Genomic DNA, 19,470 nt, shown 5'->3' with positions numbered 1-19,470 from the left:
GTCATAGCTCTGGAAGAAAGCAAAAAATAGGAGACACAGGTGGTGGAGAGACGCATATACATCTCCATCTTTTGGGGATTTTTTCTTTTTTTTTTTTACAATGTCACTTTAAAGACATTAGGGGTGATGCAGTAAAGCATTCACAACACTTTTCTGGGGTATGGGCCCTTTTAAAAATCCTGCACCTAATTCATAAAAGCTTTGCAATAATTTCGTTTAAGAGCTCCAACCCCTGCAACAGGTTAAGGTAGTTTTTTTTTTGCATGTGCCAGTTTCACAATGCAATTTTTATTGTATAAACAGATCCAAAAAGAATTACGCAACAGTTTGCAGATAACGAAACTGGAGATAAGACCAACTCTTAAAAAATTGGCATTCAGAAACGGGCCAGGGCTCAGAGTGGGGCCGCTGTGTAGTAAAGAACGGGGCGCATTTGCACTGATCTTTACTACACAGCTGCAGGAGAGCTTACTGCTCAGAGCTAGTTAGTTGCTAGGGTGCTGGAGACAGAGGCCGGGGATGCTGGCTGACATCATTAACCAATTGTGACAGAGGACATGATTGGTCAATGTCCTCAGCACAATCCCCATCCCTTTTCTTACAGTCAGCTGAATAGCAGATGAATAGGGCAGGGGATGTCACTGGTTGCTAGGATGCTGTCGGCTGCAGCAAACAATTATGTCATGTAACTGACAGCATCCTAGCAACCACAGACACGTGACTGGGGGGGGCTGAACATGCACTGAGGGTGGAGTGTCCGCAGTATAGACATTTTGGCCTCAGTGTTGCCCTCACCATGCCTCTATGTGACAAATTCACGTACCTGTTTCCAATGAATGTCACAGGCAACGATATTTGTTGCCTGGAGCATGATGCAATTCTAAAGCGTCTCTACAGCTCTCTGTATGAACTCCAGGGGGTGCGTTTCTAAATGCCCTGCACCCCTCTGGCAATCCCTGCACTGGCTTCCATCCCCTGCCCCCCTCTGGCAATCCCTGCGCAGGCTTCCATCCCCTGCCCCCCTCTGGCAATCCCTGCGCTGGCTTCCATCCCCTGCCCCCCTCTGGCAATCCCTGCGCTGGCTTCCATCCCCTGCCCCCCTCTGGCAATCCCTGAGCTGGCTTCCATCCCCTGCCCCCCTTTGGCAATCCCTGCCCTGACTTCCGCTCGCCTCAAAATATTAACAATCGCTTACAAAGCCATCCACAACTCTGCCCCCGGATATATCTCCAACCTTGTCTCAAAGTATCACCCTAACCGTCCCCATCACAAACAATTCATCCCCACACAGCTCCCTCCTCATGTATCTCTTCCCCCACCCTTTTAGATTGTAAGCCCCCAGGGGCAGGGCCCTCCTTACCATCATGTCTTGAATTGTGATTGTAATGTCTTCCTTATATTGTAAAGCGCTGCGCACACTGTTGGCACTATATAAATCCTGTATAATAATAATACGTTGTGAGGGTAGACCAGAGACAAAGAGCCCCAAACTTGTCGTCATTTTTCATAACTAGGTCTAATCCTAGCAATTTTTTTTTTTTTAATTTTGAGAAGAGTGGGTGGGATTTAGAATATCGTTTTTTTTTTTCCAAAGTTGAGCCTGATTGAATCTCACTTCCTGTGACCGAGTGTCACGAGTACAGAGAGTGATGGAATATCTCACCAATGGAGACCGCAGCAAAAGTATATTCATTTAGTAGAGAGGGGAACGGTAATATATTAGAACAACGAGGGGAATTTATCAAACCTGGAGCAGACAAAATCTGGAACAGATGCCCAGGGCAACCAATCAGCTTCTCTCCAGTTTGTTCAGTTAAGATTTGAAAATGAAAGAGAGAAGCTGATTGGTTGCCATGGACAGCTGCTCCAGTTCATAAATTCCCCTCATTACATTTTTTTTGGTTGCTCTGCCTTCCGGTCCTGGTGACACCCGTACCAACTATTACCCAGCGTTCTGGACAGAAGTCAGGCTTTACGTAGTCACATAGTATTTGAGGTTGAAGACGCAGGTCCATCAAGTTCAACCTATTGCGTGTATGTATGTCATTCTGCATGTGTATGCGTGTACGAGTCCCCGTGTGATTTTTTTTTTTAAGGGTACATGTACCCCTGTATGTTGTGGACTTTAAAGAAGAACAAAATTTAAGCCTAAAATTTACTCCCCTGAACCTCAATGGTGTCCTATCCACTGTATTAGATTTTATGACGGATCCTTAGACCACCAAAGTGGAAGGGGTGAGAGAGGATGTAGGGACCCATCCAGCAGGCAGCCGGATCCAAGATTCGGATGAGTATTTATTTTAGCTCCCTAGACAAAACAAGCACTTAACCCTTGCAGTGCAGGGGGGGGTAGCCCCACTGAAAGGGTTACGTTTTATTCTGCCCAGAGTTCTCCTTTAAAACTTCAGTTACCCTTAAAGATACCTAAATAATTTAAGCCGATCTGAATTAAAAAGCTGGCTGCAAATCAGCTCACATGACGAGCTGCCTTTGACATCTACAGACAGCTGTTTACAACCACATTTTTTTGGAGGCTGTTATGTGTACATTGCACTTAGCTATAATCCAAAAATATCAAATACAAACAGGACGCTCCCCAGTATAAGTATTACAGATCCAGCAAGTCTTAACGCGAGCAGAAAAACAACGCTACAGCATAGTGCGTGATATTGTTACTGCGCCCCCTTGTGGCAGGTTGCAGAATAAAAGGAAAAAAAGATTTTCCACTTTAAAGGGAACCGGTCTGGAAACAAATACAAGAGCCAACATTGGTGCAGGCTCCGGTGCAGTCATCCTCCAATTGCAAGTCTTTGGTCAGGTCTATGGGGAGTCAGATGCAGGAGGACACATGCCCGCTTACATCCGACTCCCCATAGACCTAACATAGGCCTGGTAAGTCCAGTTTTTTCCCTCCATCACAAGGTCCAGGATCCATTTTAATGCGGAACTCCAGACAAAGAGGCCAAACACACAAAATACATATCCGGAGGGGCACAGCCCTGTCTGGCAATGGGCCTTAGAAGTTGCTAGAACATGTGACCACTCCAGGAAGAGTCAATTTCCTAGCACAGTCACAGATCCTTCTTGCACTGGTCATGTCATAGCCCTCTCTTCTGCTGGGGGTGTTCATATAGTCTGTGTGCTCTGTCCATACCTCCTTAATCTTATATAGCTGCTGGGGCAGGATCAGAGAGCAATGCTATAGGGCAAGGGTAGCCAAACTTTGGTCCTCCAGCTGTGGCGAGACTACAAATCCCAATAAGTATTGCAAGACCCAAAACCATTGGGTCTTGCCTTAGGCCATCATTAAGTATTGATAGCCCCAGGCATGACGGAATTTGTAGTTTCATCACAGATGAAGTGCCGAAGTTTGGCTACGCCTGCTATAGGGTGTGTCAGCTGGGTAACAGTTCTGATTCTGCTGGGGCTGCTGACATCACATCCAAGATGGTGGCGTCCAGCGGCAGTCTCAGGGCGTTTGGATGTCTACACAAGTGAGGCTTTATACAGGTACATAATATGCATAAAATGTGTTAATTGCCCATATAATCTGATTGGAAGGAGAACAAAAGACACACTGCCCCTCCACGGCTTAGTGAAGGAATGAGCCAAGTGCTTGCCGCTGTGTATGCCCTTGCTCCAATATGAAGAGAAGATCTGGTGACAGGGTCTCTTTAATATTGCATCAATGAATACAAACCTGCATCAGTTTGTGTCTTTTGTATCTACCGGGCTGATGTACACTATGTTGCCAAAGTGAGCCCGGCCTTCTCCTCCAACATCAGGACCTGACCTCACAAATGGTCCAACATTCCCATAGACACACTCCTAAACCTTGTGGGCGCCTTCCCAGAAGAGTTGAAGCTGTTATAGCGGCAAAGGGCGGAGCCAACCCAATACTGAAACCTACGGACTAAGACTGGGATGCCATTAAAGTTCATGTGCGTGTAAAGGCCGGCGTCCCAATACTTTTGGCAATATAGTGTAAACGTTGTTGAGTAAACATTTTATATCTTTCTGATGCAATCCTTACCCTGCCAGGCGCAATACTAGAAGCTGCTGGTAACATGATATCAGCCTATAACATATACTCCGCTTAGTAGCAATTACATAAACAGCTGCCCCTCCCTGTCCATTGGGCAATAGGATGCCATAGGCAAGTTATTACCTTAAAGGACTTGTCTGCAATGTAAAAAATGAAACACAAACACAGGATTAGATCATCCACCGTTCTCACATTCAGCAACAAAGGAAAACGAATTGTACACAGCAATGATTTCTGCCGCCATCGAACAATCTGATAAACTGCACACGAGCAGCGGGCCGGTGATGTCAGAGATTCTAACACAAGTGCAGCCCCGGCTTTTCACCTCGACCCGATTCCATGTGATCAGAACACGTCTGAGATAGGAGAGGAGGATTCCGGTATTTATAATGGGAGGGGGTGAGGTTATACTAATTGAAACCCAAAACACAAATGTAACATTTTGGGGCTTACTAGTCCTTAGATGTGATGGCTGCACCACCACCCCATTAAGGCTGGGTTCATACCTGGGCGTACGGAATATGCACGTTTGCCACACGTTTTTACAGCGATTTGCGGTAAAAGAAACGCGCATTTACGAGGGCTATCCGGCTGTATCCTAATGGATACGCGCTGCAAATACGCCCCAAAGAAGCTCCTGTACTTCTTTGGCCGTAGGGCGTTTTTCAGCGCGTTCTACTCGCTGTAAAACGTCAAGGTGGGAACCATGCCCATAGGCAATCATTGGTTTTCACATGTTGAGCGTTTTACAGCGCGTAAGAACGCGCTGTAAAACGCCCCGGTGTGAACCAGGCCTAACTTCCTTCCTGTTCTCATTGTCATCAGTTACATTGTTTCCAGTTCTCTTTGCGAACTACAGAACACCTGCCCTGTGCAATGAAAAAAGGGGAGAAGGGCAGGCGACAACGCTGCTCCTCCATAGATACAGCGGGGTTAGTGAGCGTTGTCAGCCTAATGTAATAAAGGAAAATCAGGACTGAATAGAGAAAAGGAATACATCCCGGATCTGGAAGTCTGCGATTACACGTCTGTTGTTGGGTTTACAAACGTTTCGACAGCTTACCACAGCGACTCACCTTAACATCGGTTTTCTCAGACGGTTTGGTCAGGTGCTCCTCCAGCGTGCGCAGGGACTCCACAGCCAGGACTATGAGACGCTGCAGCATCTGAAAAACAAGGAGACCCCCATTAAATACCATCCTGCCGGCATAAAATGCAACTCTTCCCACACAAACGGCATCAGAAAGACAAGACATGGCTACAGGCGTCCCTGCGCTAACAATATAGGAGTGTAACTGATGATATCCAGGATTCAACACTGGCTATTCACTGCATAGTAATAAAACATCCTGATGATACCGAGATGACTGGTCACAATTATTGGGCACTGGAGCCATAAGCTATCATTCCTTGGTACCAGTCATAGATATTATAGCATAAAACAAAAAGCAATATGCTCGTTTGTATCGTTTCCAATGGTAAAATGCCCCAATTCTGCTTTTTGCCAGGCGGAGGGGGCCGTTTGTCTCTGCCTATGTAGGTTTGCTGAACCTGTGCCAACACTATTGCATATCTCTATAGTTTCCACATACAAGAAATCATCGTTCCCCTTACGGGCAAGGGATATTTTAAAAATATTTATAGAGACTTTCCAGATCCGGGGTGGGCTGACAAGAAGCATGCTGATAAGAGGAGAGAGCAGAGTGACAGAGAGATGAGCTAATTACTGTGCTGTTTCTTCTTTCACTGTCCAGTCAGGTTGGGGGCTCGTCCGGGATGACCTGGGCTTAGGGGAAGTGGGTTAAATGTTGCTGGCTATCAGACTGAGGACATCTAGCGGCAGGAAAAAAAAAGTACTGCTAAAAGAAAATCCATCGCAAACCGAGGAGTTTACTTGTGTAATGTACAGCCGTGGTAGGCAGCAGACAGTACACAATGGGAATCAATAGCAAGACTGCTATTGGAGATTTCAAATTGCAATAGCCAATAGCAGGCCGGCTATTGAATCCCCGCCCACTAAGAGAATTGGACCTGAGAGAAAAGTTCTCTCTCGGGTCCGCTCCTCTGCTCATTGGGCGGGAGTGCAATAGCCAGCCTGCTATTGGCTATTGCAATTTGAAATAGCCAATAGCAGTCCTGCTATAGATCCCGGCTGTTTACATTCACCTGCCGGCTGCTGAAGCGAGCAGGCAGGTGAATAGGGAAGCGGAGCGCCTCAGGGCTGGTCGCTTGAGTGTTACTATTAACTCTCAAGCAACCAGAAACTACAGTTATCCGGCACCGAGAGTTCACTATACAGTACCGTAAACTCCATCGTAACTATTGATCGCAACCAGAGGAGCATCTGTACTGACATTGTGCTCTCCTTTTCCTAAAACGTCTATCCTTTGTAAGGGAGGCTCCTTGGATTGCAGGGTGACCTATGGAGCCACCCTTATGTGCACACTCACGCTCGCTGCTGGACACGCACAGGCACCCCAGGGGGATAGAAATGCAACATAATGGCGCTAGAAATGATGGGATGTGTAGTACTGAGCAGGGGATAAGGAGATGTTTTCATTCGGAGTGCACGTTCCCCAAATGGAAGTTCAGAAAAGCCACCGAGAGAAAGATGGAGGCTGCGCCATTTACAAGAATATGTGTTTGGTGGCATTATACGGGGGGAGGCCAATAAGTTCTTACCCTCACCATGATCTAGATGTGCTAGGGATCTGACGTTTTGCAGGTTTGTAGGTGGATATGTTAGTAATCTGTAGGGATGCACAGATACTTTTTGAGTACCAGTGCAGATACTTGGCATTTTCATGAGAACTCCCAGGGTTGCAGCGGTTGCAGATGGGACCTGGCTCTGGCGCTCCACCACTGTCCTGAAATTATTAGTCTGTATTGTTTTAGAAAAACTGTCACATGACAATAAACAAAAATGTATCAGTACTCGTACTTGTAAGTACTCGGCAAGTACCAGTACTCGTACTCACAAAACTGGTATCTGTGCATCCGTTTATTTATAAAAACAAAATCATACATTAAAACAGAGATGTACTAATCCCGGGAGCTCCGTGTGCTCCTTACAAATGACAGCGGCCTCCTAATTTTTGAATTTTTCTCTAGTCTAGTCTTGGAGCTCAAAAGTATCGGTACTTGTACTCGTACTTGTACCGAGTACTGTACTTGGTATCTGTGCAACCCTAGTAATCTGCATGCCAATTTATGTTTTTGTAGGTCGTGGCGAGTTATAGTTAGAGCCAAGAGAAATGGAGTCATGCCGGACAAAGTTGAATACCGAGCCGTAGATTATGTTCCTCCATCTTCAAGGGAAATCTGCCCAAATAATCCATGAAGAGATGTCAGCTTGTGTATGGAGAGGATTGTCCATCATATGAGACTGCCAAACGATGGAGGAGAGAATGTAAGTGCGGTCACACAACTATACAGGATGACCCAAGGGAAGGTCGTCCGTCAACTGTCACAGAACCAAGTGTGGTGGCGAAAGTTGAGCTACTCGGTATTCCACTTTGTCCGGCATGACACCTACTCCATTTTGAATACCGAGCTCAACTTTCGTCACCACACTTGGTTCTGTGGCAGTTGACGGACGACCTTCCCTTAGGGTCATCCTGTATAGTTGTGCGACCGGCTTGAATTCTCTCCTCCATCCTTTGGCAGTCTCATATGATGGACAATCCTCTCCATACACAAGCTGACATCTCTTCATGGATTATTTGGGCAGATTTCCCTTGAAGATGGAGGAACATAATCTACGGCTCGGTATTCAACTTCGTCCGGCATGACTCCATTTCTCTTGGCTCTAACTATAACTCGCCACGACCTACAAAAACATAAATTGGCATGCCTATTACTAAGATATCCACCTAAGATATCCACCTACACCTACACCTTTTGGCCTCCCCTCGTAGATAATATATACTAACAAGCAATTCGTTATTAGGGCATCTATCGGGATTAATAAACCTGAGGATTTAATATCAAATTTAATTGCAAATCTTGATATCCAATTTCAGAGAATTCCACCTCTCCAGTCAGCTAGAAGAAATCATCCTCCATGCAGTGACCGGCCCGGGCACGACGGCCTCTACAGGAAGGGCTGGTCTGCCCGGAAGCTCTTCTCCCCCTGTGCAGACTTGCTTGGCTCATCATGGAAACTGCACAATTCATGTAAATCTCCATTTTGCCCAAACTGTTCAGTTACCACTCCTGAAGTGAAGGGCGATGGCGTGCCAAGACAGAATGCTGCCCTGAAGGGGGGGGAGAGGGGGGGGCAGCATTTTGCAGCCTTTTTAAAATAGAGCACTGCTTGCTTCTCAACAAGACCATCCTGGCACAGATCGCAGCGCCGTGTGCCAACGTGCCCAAGTGCTATCACAGTGCAGCTTCATCAGTGCCCTAATTACAGGACTGTGACACCTCCCTGCTTAGAAGCAACCCTGCTGGCAAAGAAAAAATGAAATCATAGGCTCCCTGGGGTGAGCAACTCCGGCCCTCCAGCTGTTGTGGAACTACAAGTCCCATGAGGCATTGCAAGACTGACAGTTACAGGCATGACTCCCAGAGGGAGAGATGTTATGGGATTTGTAGTTTCACCACAGCTGGAGTCATGGCTGTCACCACAGCTGGAGTCATGGCTGTCCCTAAGGTATGCACCCCCCCGATTAGATGTCGTCCCGGGGGTGGGTGGGTTGCTGGCAGGGAACTGCGAAATGTTGTGCTGGTTTGGTGGTGCAGACGCCAGACCATGCTGTCACCGGCTCAGTCAGTCAGGAGGGGGCGCAAGCCAGAGCATCAAAGGTTGCTAAGAGCTCTTAGCAACCTGGGATGATGCGGCCACCCGCCGTCAAGGTACTCCAGCTGTTGTGGAACTACAAGTGCCGTGAGGCATTGCAAGACCCTGACAGCCACAGGCATGACTCCCAGAAGCAGAGGAATGCTGGCATTTGTTGTTAAATCGCTGCTGGAGAGGGGGCGGAGTTGCAATGGAGCAGCCTATGGAGCAGCAGTATTGTCACCTTAAGTTGCTTTCCTGATCAGGACCACGAAGACCCTTCCTCTCCTCATCTCCATCACTCCACTCCACCACTGAGGAGGGGTTGTGTAGTTCGCAGAGAGAGCCAGGAAGTCTGCCAACACTGTTTGAGGTTTCAGTTCAGTGGCCAGCACGTTATAAGGACGCTGTATTTCTGGCAGGATCAGCAAATGATTTTCAGTACTTGCAGAAAGTGTCTTTAAACTGATGAGCTGTAAAGCAGGGGTAGCCAAACTCTGGCCCTCCCGCTGTGGTGAAACTACAAATCCCATGATGTATCTCTTCGGGAGTCATGTCTGTGGCTGTGAGAATCTTGCAATGCCTCATGGGATTTGTAGTTCCACCACAGCGGGAGGGCCAGAGTTTGGCTAACCCTGCTGTAAAGGTTATCAAAGAATCTCCTAATAATAATCTCCAGTTTTGGTATTCGTAAGGCGAGATATTTCGTAGCACAAGCAGGTAAGCCGTCCCCATGCTTCTCGTCACTATGTGACGCGGCGCCAGGCTTCCTGATTGGCCAGCTCCATGCTCCCTCGTCATGAGGTGATGAGGGAGAATGAAGCCGGCTTCCCGGCCAATCATAAAGCCGGGCGTTGCGTCATTACAGGGCGCCCGGCTTCCTGATTGGCCAGCTACCTGACCAATTAGGAAGCCGGGCAGCGTGTAACGTTTTCCCGATTGGCTGGAAAGCTGGTTCCACGCTCTCTCGTCACAAGCGTGTAATGACTAGTTGCCCGGCTTCCTGATACCCGAAGTATCGGGCTAGGCATCAGAGCATTTGGGCGAGTACAAGTACTAGTATCGGTGCATCCCTACTCGTAACCATGTTGTCCAATTACTTTTTCAGTGTCTCATTTAAAAAAAAAAAAACAAACAAGAAAACATGACAGTACCTAATATGAGGGCGATCCCCCTTACCTGAGCACTCGGTTGTTTCTTGGTCCACACGGATGCTTTCTTGTCCTTCGGTGTCGCGATGAACATAACCGGCAGCTGGGCACGAGCTGACGAAAACCCACCCTGAATCTCCTTTATTTCATCATCTACCCCAAAAAAGAAAAGAAAGACGACAAAGGCATTAAAAATCTAAACGGTCTTTATGTTTTGGATGGAGTGGAACTTGTAATAAACGCAGGATTACACTGCTGTGTCACCCCTGGGGAGATTCACACCATTTGCCCTTGTGACAGCGGGTCTCTGGGACGGAAAGTGAGAGCAAATCGAACTTTACTCCATCGTATCTTTACACTTCCTGTTTTGTCTATAGACAGGAAATAAAAGGAAAATCTCCCTAAGCTGAACTCCAAGCACATATTTGCAATCAAAATTATCCAACCCCCTTTGCAAATCAGGTTTATTGGCAAAATGTACAGACTTTTAGCTGTTTGCAATGAACAAAGCAAACAAAACCAATTGAAATAGGTCAACACAACGAATGTTTCAAGTGGTTTCCCCAAATTCAACTTTTAATGACTTCTGCAATCTCAAAATGATTCAACTCCCCGAGTAGAATCCCTCACAAGAGCACCAGATGTTGTCTCAAGCATACCTGGTGTAACTACTCAGGGGCTTCATTAGTTGTACCCGGTGTGCATGAGCTAGAACACATGAACTACCTGAACTGGATAGGGGTTTGTTGAGTGTGATGTTTGACTGCATGTTAGAAATATGGTTAAATCAAAAGAATGGCCCAGAGAAGAGATCATCGCCCTTCACAAACGAGGAAAACTATACAAAAAGATAGCGAAGGCACTGAATGTTCCTAGAGACATCGATGGTGGTTACACTACCTGGACGGGGCAGTAAAAGGAAGCGATAAATGTATGCAAACCAGATTTTGCACTTGTTAAGGCAATTGTCAATGGGACCTAAAAGCACATTGCACACTGGTACAAAGTGGTAATAAGGGGTCCTTACATGGGCCTGATGTTAACTTAATAAAAACAGTCCCCATCCTACACATTCTGCCAGGGGTATGTAAAACTTGAGCACACCTGTATTACTAAACTGCACCTCTTGTATGGAGTGCCCCTTTCAAACCAAAATAATCCCTGTGCTACACACATAAGTGACCAAGTTGGACCGAGACCAGCAAGTATTAACGACACGGAAAGATAACTGGATACACTGACCTGTCAGGTCACCATTCAGATTCACAATCAGCGCACTGTTCTTCCAATCAAATGTCGCCAAGAGGTTGAGGAAACGCAGGAAACCCACCTGGGGGGAGCTGAAAGCAACACACTGTCAGTACAGAATGGACATATGGAAGGGAAAGGAAGTTGTTCGAACCCTTGTCTGGTTTTTACTAGCTATCCAGGGTTCTGTTAGAGAGATTTCCCCTCACTTCCTGTCCAGCCAACAGTCTACCAGATTAGAACTGAGGGGAACTCTGCAACATCACCACAGACAGATAGAACAATTTTCTGTGTAAAATAGGGGGATATATATGTAAAAAATAAATCAAGACAAATGGTCTTGCTGTATTTTTCGTGAAGACATTCAACTAGCTTTCTCAATTCAGAAGCTAGTCGGATGACCAGATAAACGTCTTCATGAAAAATACAGCAAGTCTAGTTGCCTTGATTTATTTTTTTACAGCTATACCATGACCTGGATGAATGAGAACCTTCATACACATAAGGAGATACATGGAACTCGTGTCAGGTGTTCTTGTCTCTGTCCCTGTTGTATATTTACACTTTCACTGTCAGCAGGACAGAAGTGAGGGTAAATCTTTCACGGAGCCCAAGAAAACAGAAAAAACAAAACACAAGCCGGGGTTCTAACCCTTCACCACGCTATCAATAACTAGAAAAAAACATATTCGGCATTAGACACTTAAAAAAATAGTTCTGGACCAGTGTCTGGCTACTTTGTTCTTTTTGTATCATCCTTGTTCAGGCAGCAGAAATACAATAATACAATAAAGTACCTACAAAGGATATAAACAGAGTGCAGATTTATTGTGTGTCTGGCTACTTTTTAATTCAATTCCAATTTATTTGAAAAGGCAGAAAAATATACAATGAGCTTGTCATTCTATTTTTTTTTGTGCAAATAGCTCCCTCTAATGGTTAAGAATAGCTCCGCATCAGTGTAACAAATTCCCGGGACAGGTACCCAAAATGTTCCAGCCAATGCGAGAAGGAATATAAAGCTAAACAGTGTTTTAGGTCATCAGAATCATCGCCATTTAAAATACTCCCCCATACTGGGATGTACCAAAGTGTTGTTCAAGGTGACCGGGGTGGCAAGCAGATGAGTATGTGCGCCTAAGAAGCCGGCAGAGGAGTATGTGCTCCTAAGAAGCCGGCAGAGGAGTATGTGCTCCTAAGAAGCCGGCAGAGGAGTATGTGCTCCTAAGAAGCCGGCAGAGGAGTATGTGCTCCTAAGAAGCCGGCAGAGGAGTATGTGCTCCTAAGAAGCCGGCAGAGGAGTATGTGCTCCTAAGAAGCCGGCAGAGGAGTATGTGCTCCTAAGAAGCCGGCAGAGGAGTATGTGCTCCTAAGAAGCCGGCAGAGGAGTATGTGCTCCTAAGAAGCCGGCAGAGGAGTATGTGCTCCTAAGAAGCCGGCAGAGGAGTATGTGCTCCTAAGAAGCCGGCAGAGGAGTATGTGCTCCTAAGAAGCCGGCAGAGGAGTATGTGCTCCTAAGAAGCCGGCAGAGGAGTATGTGCTCCTAAGAAGCCGGCAGAGGAGTATGTGCTCCTAAGAAGCCGGCAGAGGAGTATGTGCTCCTAAGAAGCCGGCAGAGGAGTATGTGCTCCTAAGAAGCCGGCAGAGGAGTATGTGCTCCTAAGAAGCCGGCAGAGGAGTATGTGCTCCTAAGAAGCCGGCAGAGGAGTATGTGCTCCTAAGAAGCCGGCAGAGGAGTATGTGCTCCTAAGAAGCCGGCAGAGGAGTATGTGCTCCTAAGAAGCCGGCAGAGGAGTATGTGCTCCTAAGAAGCCGGCAGAGGAGTATGTGCTCCTAAGAAGCCGGCAGAGGAGTATGTGCTCCTAAGAAGCCGGCAGAGGAGTATGTGCTCCTAAGAAGCCGGCAGAGGAGTATGTGCTCCTAAGAAACCGGCAGAGGAGTATGTGCTCCTAAGAAGCCGGCAGAGGAGTATGTGCTCCTAAGAAGCTGGCAGATGACAATGTGATTCTAAGAAGCCGGCAGAGGAGTATGTGCTCCTAAGAAGCCGGCAGATGACAATGTGATCCTAAGAAGCCGGCAGATGAGTATGTGCTCCTAAGAAGCCGGCAGAGGAGTATGTGCTCCTAAGAAGCCGGCAGAGGAGTGTGTGCCCCTAAGAAGCCGGCAGATGAGTATGTGCTCCTAAGAAGCCGGCATTCAACTGAACCTCCTGCTTTGCCTTGCATGAGCAAAGAATATGTTTAATTCACAGAACTGTGCATTGTTGTCCGTACCTCGGTGCAGTGAACGGAGCTGGATGCAGGAAGAGATAAGCCACAAGAAGGTCCACACACTCCTCCGACATGCTGTCCGACAGCAGCTGGGCGCTGATCCAACGCTTGGCGAGGCGCGAAGTGCCACCGAACGCAGGAAGTTGCTGGTGGAGCCTACCAGAAAAAAATAAAATAAAATTGTAAAATACTGTATATAATTCAATATGTGCTATAAAACCACATCAGGCGATTAGCATGCAACAAGGAGCTTTTTTTAAGAAGGACCTTATTTTTCCTCCTCTGTTTTTCATGTTTCACTTTAGGGATTCACCGATACCAGTTGTTCGGCATCGAGTACTGATATTTATATTTCGGTACTTGCCGATACAGAGTACCGATAATGGTACTTCCTCTAGCATGAAGCCGGCTTCCTGGGCAATTAGAAAGCCTGGTGGCAAGTCATTACACGCGACCCGGCTTACTGATTGGCCGGGAAGCCGGCTCCATGCCGTTTGGCTGGCTTCATGCTGATTGGCCGGGAAGCCGGCTTTTCAGCCAGTTAGCATCAGGCCGGCTTCCTGACCCATCAGGAAGCCGGGTGGCAGGTCACTACCTGCCGCCCGGCTTCCTGGTGGTCCAGGGAAGCCGGCTCCATGCTGATTGGCCACCGCCCAGTCATGACCCACCACCTGGCTTCCTGATTGGCTGGAAAATCTCCCTCTGACTGGAAGATCCAGTATCGGAGAAGGTATCGGAGCATTTGGGCGAGTAAGGGTACGAGCCCAAATACTCGGTATCGGCACCAATACTAGTATCAGTATATCCCTAATTACTACAGTTTAGAAATACAAAAAGGGACTTCTTGGTATGCGTTTGCCTAGGCAGTCTCATAGCTGTATATCCGCAGGGTGAGATCATCGAAGGCACTGCTGCCTCTGCTAGTCTCAGAAGATCTGAAGCAAGAATTGGTAATGTCCCTAGTGTTCTCCCTGCTGGAGGATCCTTGAGGAAGCAAAGCCCTTCCTTTAACCAAGATGGCCGCAACCACACAGAGACACAGTGAAAAACAAAGCCTGACAAGTCAGTAGTTGGGAAACAGATTAGCTGTAGAGCGATTAGTCCTTTGTCCTCTGCCGGCCTTTTTTGGGCATAGCTTCTACAGTGAAGTTCCTCCTTAAAATTTCTATAAGGCTTCATTCACAAAACACCTCCAGCCCAAGTATTGGAGATGAAGAGGGGGTAGGTGTTTGTAAAATAAATCAGGAGAACTAGGGATGCACCGATGCCGGTATTTTGGTTAATGACGCGCTCCCCGGCTTCCTGATACCGGAAGTACTCGTGCTAGGCATCGGAGCATTTGGGCGAGTACGAGTACTTGCCCAAATACTCAGAATCGACACTGATATCGATACTAGTATCGGTGCATCCCTAAGGAGAACAGTCTGGGGCAGGGGTAGGCAGCCCTGGCATTCCAACTGTTGTGGAACTACAAGTGACATGAGGCGCCGCAAGACAAAGCCGCAGGTATGACTTCCAAAAGACAGAAGTATTGATGGAGTTTATAGTTTCACCAGCACTGGTGTGCTGAGGTTGCCTATCCCTGGCCTAGGGTGACAACGCTCTTTCTCTATAGATCCAGTAAACATGGTCCCCCTAGGACAGGAAGTGTGTTACTGGCGGGATTACCCGGTGAAAACAAAAAGAAAAAAAACTAAAGCAGCCACCACATCGAAGGACTGCTGAGCTGCAATGTTACATTTCCAGTTATGGGTTTAGATTCACTTTAAATAAGATTACAGATAAATCACAGCGTGACAGATTGCTGGGTACGGAGCCCTACCCGTGCAGCGTGCTGGTCAGTTGAGTCAGATGAATTGTCTCCAGTTCCAGTTGCAGGGACTCCTCAGTATCGCGGTACTTCAGCATCCCATCCGGCGTGACCAACTCCTTTATGAACTGCGGCTCTCTGTGATACGCAACTTGCAGACGGAACACATAGCCATCCTGTAATGGAAAAGACAGAGCGATAGAGAATGTGATACTTTAGGAACATTATTGAAGTACTTTGGAACATAAAAAAGACCCAGGAAGTGTTTGGGGAGAGAAGGAAAGGGCAAATGTGTTAGTGAATCCTAGAGACCTAGAGTGGGGCTTTTAAGTACCCCATGTTCCGTTTTCTCAAACCATGTGACCAAAATGCTGAGAGGCATTAGGCCTTATGACCTGCTGCTATGGACAGGGCCACCGTTAAGGGGCACAAGCAGTACTACCATACCAGGCTTGGGCATTAGGTCTTATGACCTGCTGCTATGGACAGAGCCACCGTTAAGGGGCACAAGCAGTACTACCATAGCAGGCTTGGGCTTTAGGTCATATGACCTGCTGCTATGGACAGGGCCACCGTTAAGGTGCACAAGCAGTACTACCATACCAGGCTTGGACATTAGTCCTTATGACCTGCTGCTATGGACAGAGCCACCGTTAAGGGGCACAAGCAGTACTACCATAGCAGGCTTGGGCTTTAGCTCATATGACCTGCTGCTATGGACAGGGCCGACAGTAGGTGGAACAAGCAGTACTACCATACCAGGCTTGGACATTAGTCCTTATGACCTGCTGCTATGGACAGAGCCACCGTTAAGGGGCACAAGCAGTACTACCATAGCAGGCTTGGGCTTTAGCTCATATGACCTGCTGCTATGGACAGGGCCAAAAGTAGGTGGAACAAGCAGTACTACCATACCAGGCTTGGGCTTTAGGTCATATAACCTGCTGCTATGGACAGGGCCGCTGGTAAGGGGGGACAAGCAGTCCCATACCAGGCTTGGGCAATAGGTTATAAGACCTGCTGCTATAGGGCAGAACCCGCTGGTATGGGGGACAAGCAGTACTCCCATACCTGGCTTGGACCCCATTGGGTCAGAAAGGGGGAGGTCGGCTTGAAAGCAAGATGATCCCCCATACAGACATGGTCTGCGAGTGGCAGCCCTGTTCCCACTCTCCTACCGACAACAGGCAAGGAGGAGCTATATCAGGACCACTGGGGGCTACTGAGAGCTGAGTGAGGCATATCCCCCCTTTGTATGGAATACCGCTTGTAACCTTTTCCCCTGCTTTGTTCTGTGCAGAAAGGCGAGTTCAGTCAGAAGCTGAACATCTCGACTCTCCACCGATCCTCGTAACCATATAGCCGCTGTGGAGGGGCCCATGCCCCATGATTTCTACTGGTGGCCCTGGAGTAATGTTAATAAGTCATTTATAGTTTTAAACATCTATTGATTTACCAAATTGGGTTATTTAGCTATTTCTCTACTTTAAAAGGTCAATAACCAACTGATAAAGCAATAAATGACAACTTGATATTTTCCCTCTTCTAAATGGTTGGGTGAGGGAGAGTGTTACTGAGTAAAGGTGCAGCATGGGAGAAGGTGATAAGAAGAGAAGACTAGGAGCAGCTCATATAAAGATTTGACAGCTCGCTGTGGAGTATAAACAGGGACAAGAGAGAGAAGGATAAGCAGGTGTTACTGAGGACGTTGATGGCGTTAGATCCTCACCTTGTACACATCTGTAAAAGTGGAAGTAGGTCTGCACAGCAGATCATGCTGCTCCTTCAGCAGCTCCCCCAGCCGAATCTGGAAAGCGGCCTTCACTCGCTTAATGGCGTCCTTATCTTGCGGCCATTTCCCACTTCCTTCCATGTGACAAATCACTGCCAATTAAAGAAAATGTCATGTGACTTAACATGTCTTTTTTATCTGTATGTGACATGGGTATTTTGATTTTCTGTCTATATTTTGTTATTCTTTGTTATTACTATTGAAAATTAATAAAAATATTTTCAAAAATGTAATCCAATTTATAGTACAATGAAAATACCTTTTACTGATCACCGCATTCTATCAGCAACCAGAGCACATACCGTTCCTTACACACCTTCCACCCAGCTTCTCCGTTTGGCTACCAGCATTTCTGGGTAACGTTCAGCATGTGACTTGCTATCCCTTTGCCATGTGACAATGCCAGGTTGGTCTTGATTGGCCCAGCACTGTCACACGGGTCCTGAGAAGTAATCCATAGGCCTCCATTAGCTCTAACAATTATTGACTTTCCTTTCCTGGTCCTGCCAGTTGGACACAGCGGCAAGGGAGTGAGAACTGGTGGTTATATGCTTCTGGGGTTGGGTGGAGCGAAGTCAACCTTATAATTTGCCAATAATGGTTCACTTTAGCACCACCAAACTCTCTAAAAACCATGCCACCTGAACATTCAATTACCCCAGTGCTGCAAGGTCATAGTGCTTGTCACTCAATCGCCATGCTGAGGGTGTAGAACTTACCCTTTATAGGGGAAACGTAGGCTGGACTGGGCTTATCCACCAAGGGGACCAAAGACTTATTTTCAGACACAGTCTTAAAAAAAGACCATTCTGGTTTTACAACAAGAGGAGGAAAGACCTATGGGGTGAAAAAAAACTATAAAAACAATAATCACAATATAATCCACAATGGACAACAGCAGGAAAATTACAAAATGGCAACCGCACAGTTATTGGTGACAGAAGTCACAGATATACATGATACAGAGAGGGAAGGACACTGGTGTTACAACAAGCAAATATGCCCTCCTTAGATGTAGATTCAGTGTTTCCTAGTCACGCTGGCTGGCTGACGGCAATATGTCTCAAAATGAACATTATCCAGACTCACATCTGTGTAGCGGAGTGATGGGTGGGTACCCTGCACAGAGGTGACAGTAAGTGGTAAATCCTCCAGATTCCATAGCTTCCTGCTGAGGTCGTCATAGGACTGGATGACACTAGCCATCTGCTCCTCTCCTGTACCAGGCTGAACACAGAACAATTATAAATAAAAAGAAACAAAAAGAGTAAGGAGCTAACATGAGTGGTAAAAGTCGCAAGGGGCGAGTGTGAGTGACAGATTGAATGAGGGGCGAGTGTGAGTGACAGAAAGAATAACCCGAGGGGGAGAGGGGGGCGAACCCGAGGGGGCGAGCGCATGCAGGAGAGGGGGGCAAGTGTGAGTGGCAGAAGGAGAGAGGGGTGAGCATGAAGGTCAAGAGGGGGAAGTGTGAGGGTCAAGAACAAGTGAGATAATTCATGAAGGGAACTGAAGTGGAACAGGGGGAGAATACAGCACTGAAAGAACAAGCAAAACAGACTGTGAGAAAGCAGGTGTGAGAGTTGAAGAAAGCAGCGATAGGCACATGCAACAGCAACAACTCTCCTATGACTGGACGGATGTTCTGCTTCTCACCTTTTTCTTCCTGATGAGGGTGCAGTCCAGAAAATTACCCGTGTAGCTGATAGCAGACTCTGGCAGATCAGCGTGTCTAGGGAGCAGGTGAAATTCTACAAGTCAATAATTTCTTCACACAGTTTGAATGGTGCTTGACTTGTATGTTGTATATATGATCATATAGACAACAATGTCAAAACACCCATTCTGGCTATAACGAAGCAAGGTTTGGAAAACAAAAACAGCAATTCGTAAATTATTAAAACAAAATACACAGAAATTTCCAGGACCTACACACGACACCAGTCAGATAAACATCAAAAAAAAAAAAAAATCACTGTCCCATTAAAATTATTTTCCTGGTTATGAGCTGCAGCATTATCAGTACTAAATGAAGAGTCGAGAGCAAGCTTCTAAGTAAAGGAAGGGGACAGACATTGTGAAATGGACCGGCACTGTCTGTCACGACCTGCAGGTATCCACAACAGAGATCAAGCAGGAAGAAGGATCATTGCTTACTACAAGACTCTTAAACTTTATGGAACACTGGGCAACATATCCAGCTGGTTGGTGACAGGTTCACTTTAAATCTTAAAAGGAGAACTATGAGGTGAGTGCTTTTCACTCACCTCATAGTTCTAGCCGACCTGTGACAATGAAACTGTCACAGGTCGGCTCAGTAGATCGGGAGGTGAGCGAACACATACCGGGTTCGCTCACCTCTCGATCCTGTCAC

General features: G+C 46.8%; 1 protein-coding gene across 1 annotated transcript in view; it reads right to left on the bottom strand.

The window, feature by feature from the left end:
- NOL6 (nucleolar protein 6) overlaps positions 1-19,470 on the bottom strand; it is a 44,286-nt gene that overhangs the window by 12,007 nt on the left and 12,809 nt on the right. Inside the window, exons 8-16 of the mRNA XM_018569657.1 lie at positions 18,753-18,828; positions 18,186-18,323; positions 17,816-17,933; positions 17,034-17,188; positions 15,317-15,480; positions 13,498-13,650; positions 11,219-11,316; positions 10,005-10,129; positions 5,122-5,211 (exon numbers count right to left, since the gene is read on the bottom strand). Coding sequence (XP_018425159.1) covers positions 5,122-5,211; positions 10,005-10,129; positions 11,219-11,316; positions 13,498-13,650; positions 15,317-15,480; positions 17,034-17,188; positions 17,816-17,933; positions 18,186-18,323; positions 18,753-18,828 — 1,117 coding nt within the window. The remainder of the gene's footprint in view (positions 1-5,121; positions 5,212-10,004; positions 10,130-11,218; positions 11,317-13,497; positions 13,651-15,316; positions 15,481-17,033; positions 17,189-17,815; positions 17,934-18,185; positions 18,324-18,752; positions 18,829-19,470) is intronic.

The sequence above is a fragment of the Nanorana parkeri genome, unplaced genomic scaffold (genome assembly GCF_000935625.1).
Source record: "Nanorana parkeri isolate BGI_ZX_2015 unplaced genomic scaffold, ASM93562v1 scaffold1375, whole genome shotgun sequence".
Classification (NCBI taxonomy): Eukaryota; Metazoa; Chordata; class Amphibia; order Anura; family Dicroglossidae; genus Nanorana; species Nanorana parkeri.
This window is presented reverse-complemented; position numbering and strand designations above follow the sequence as displayed.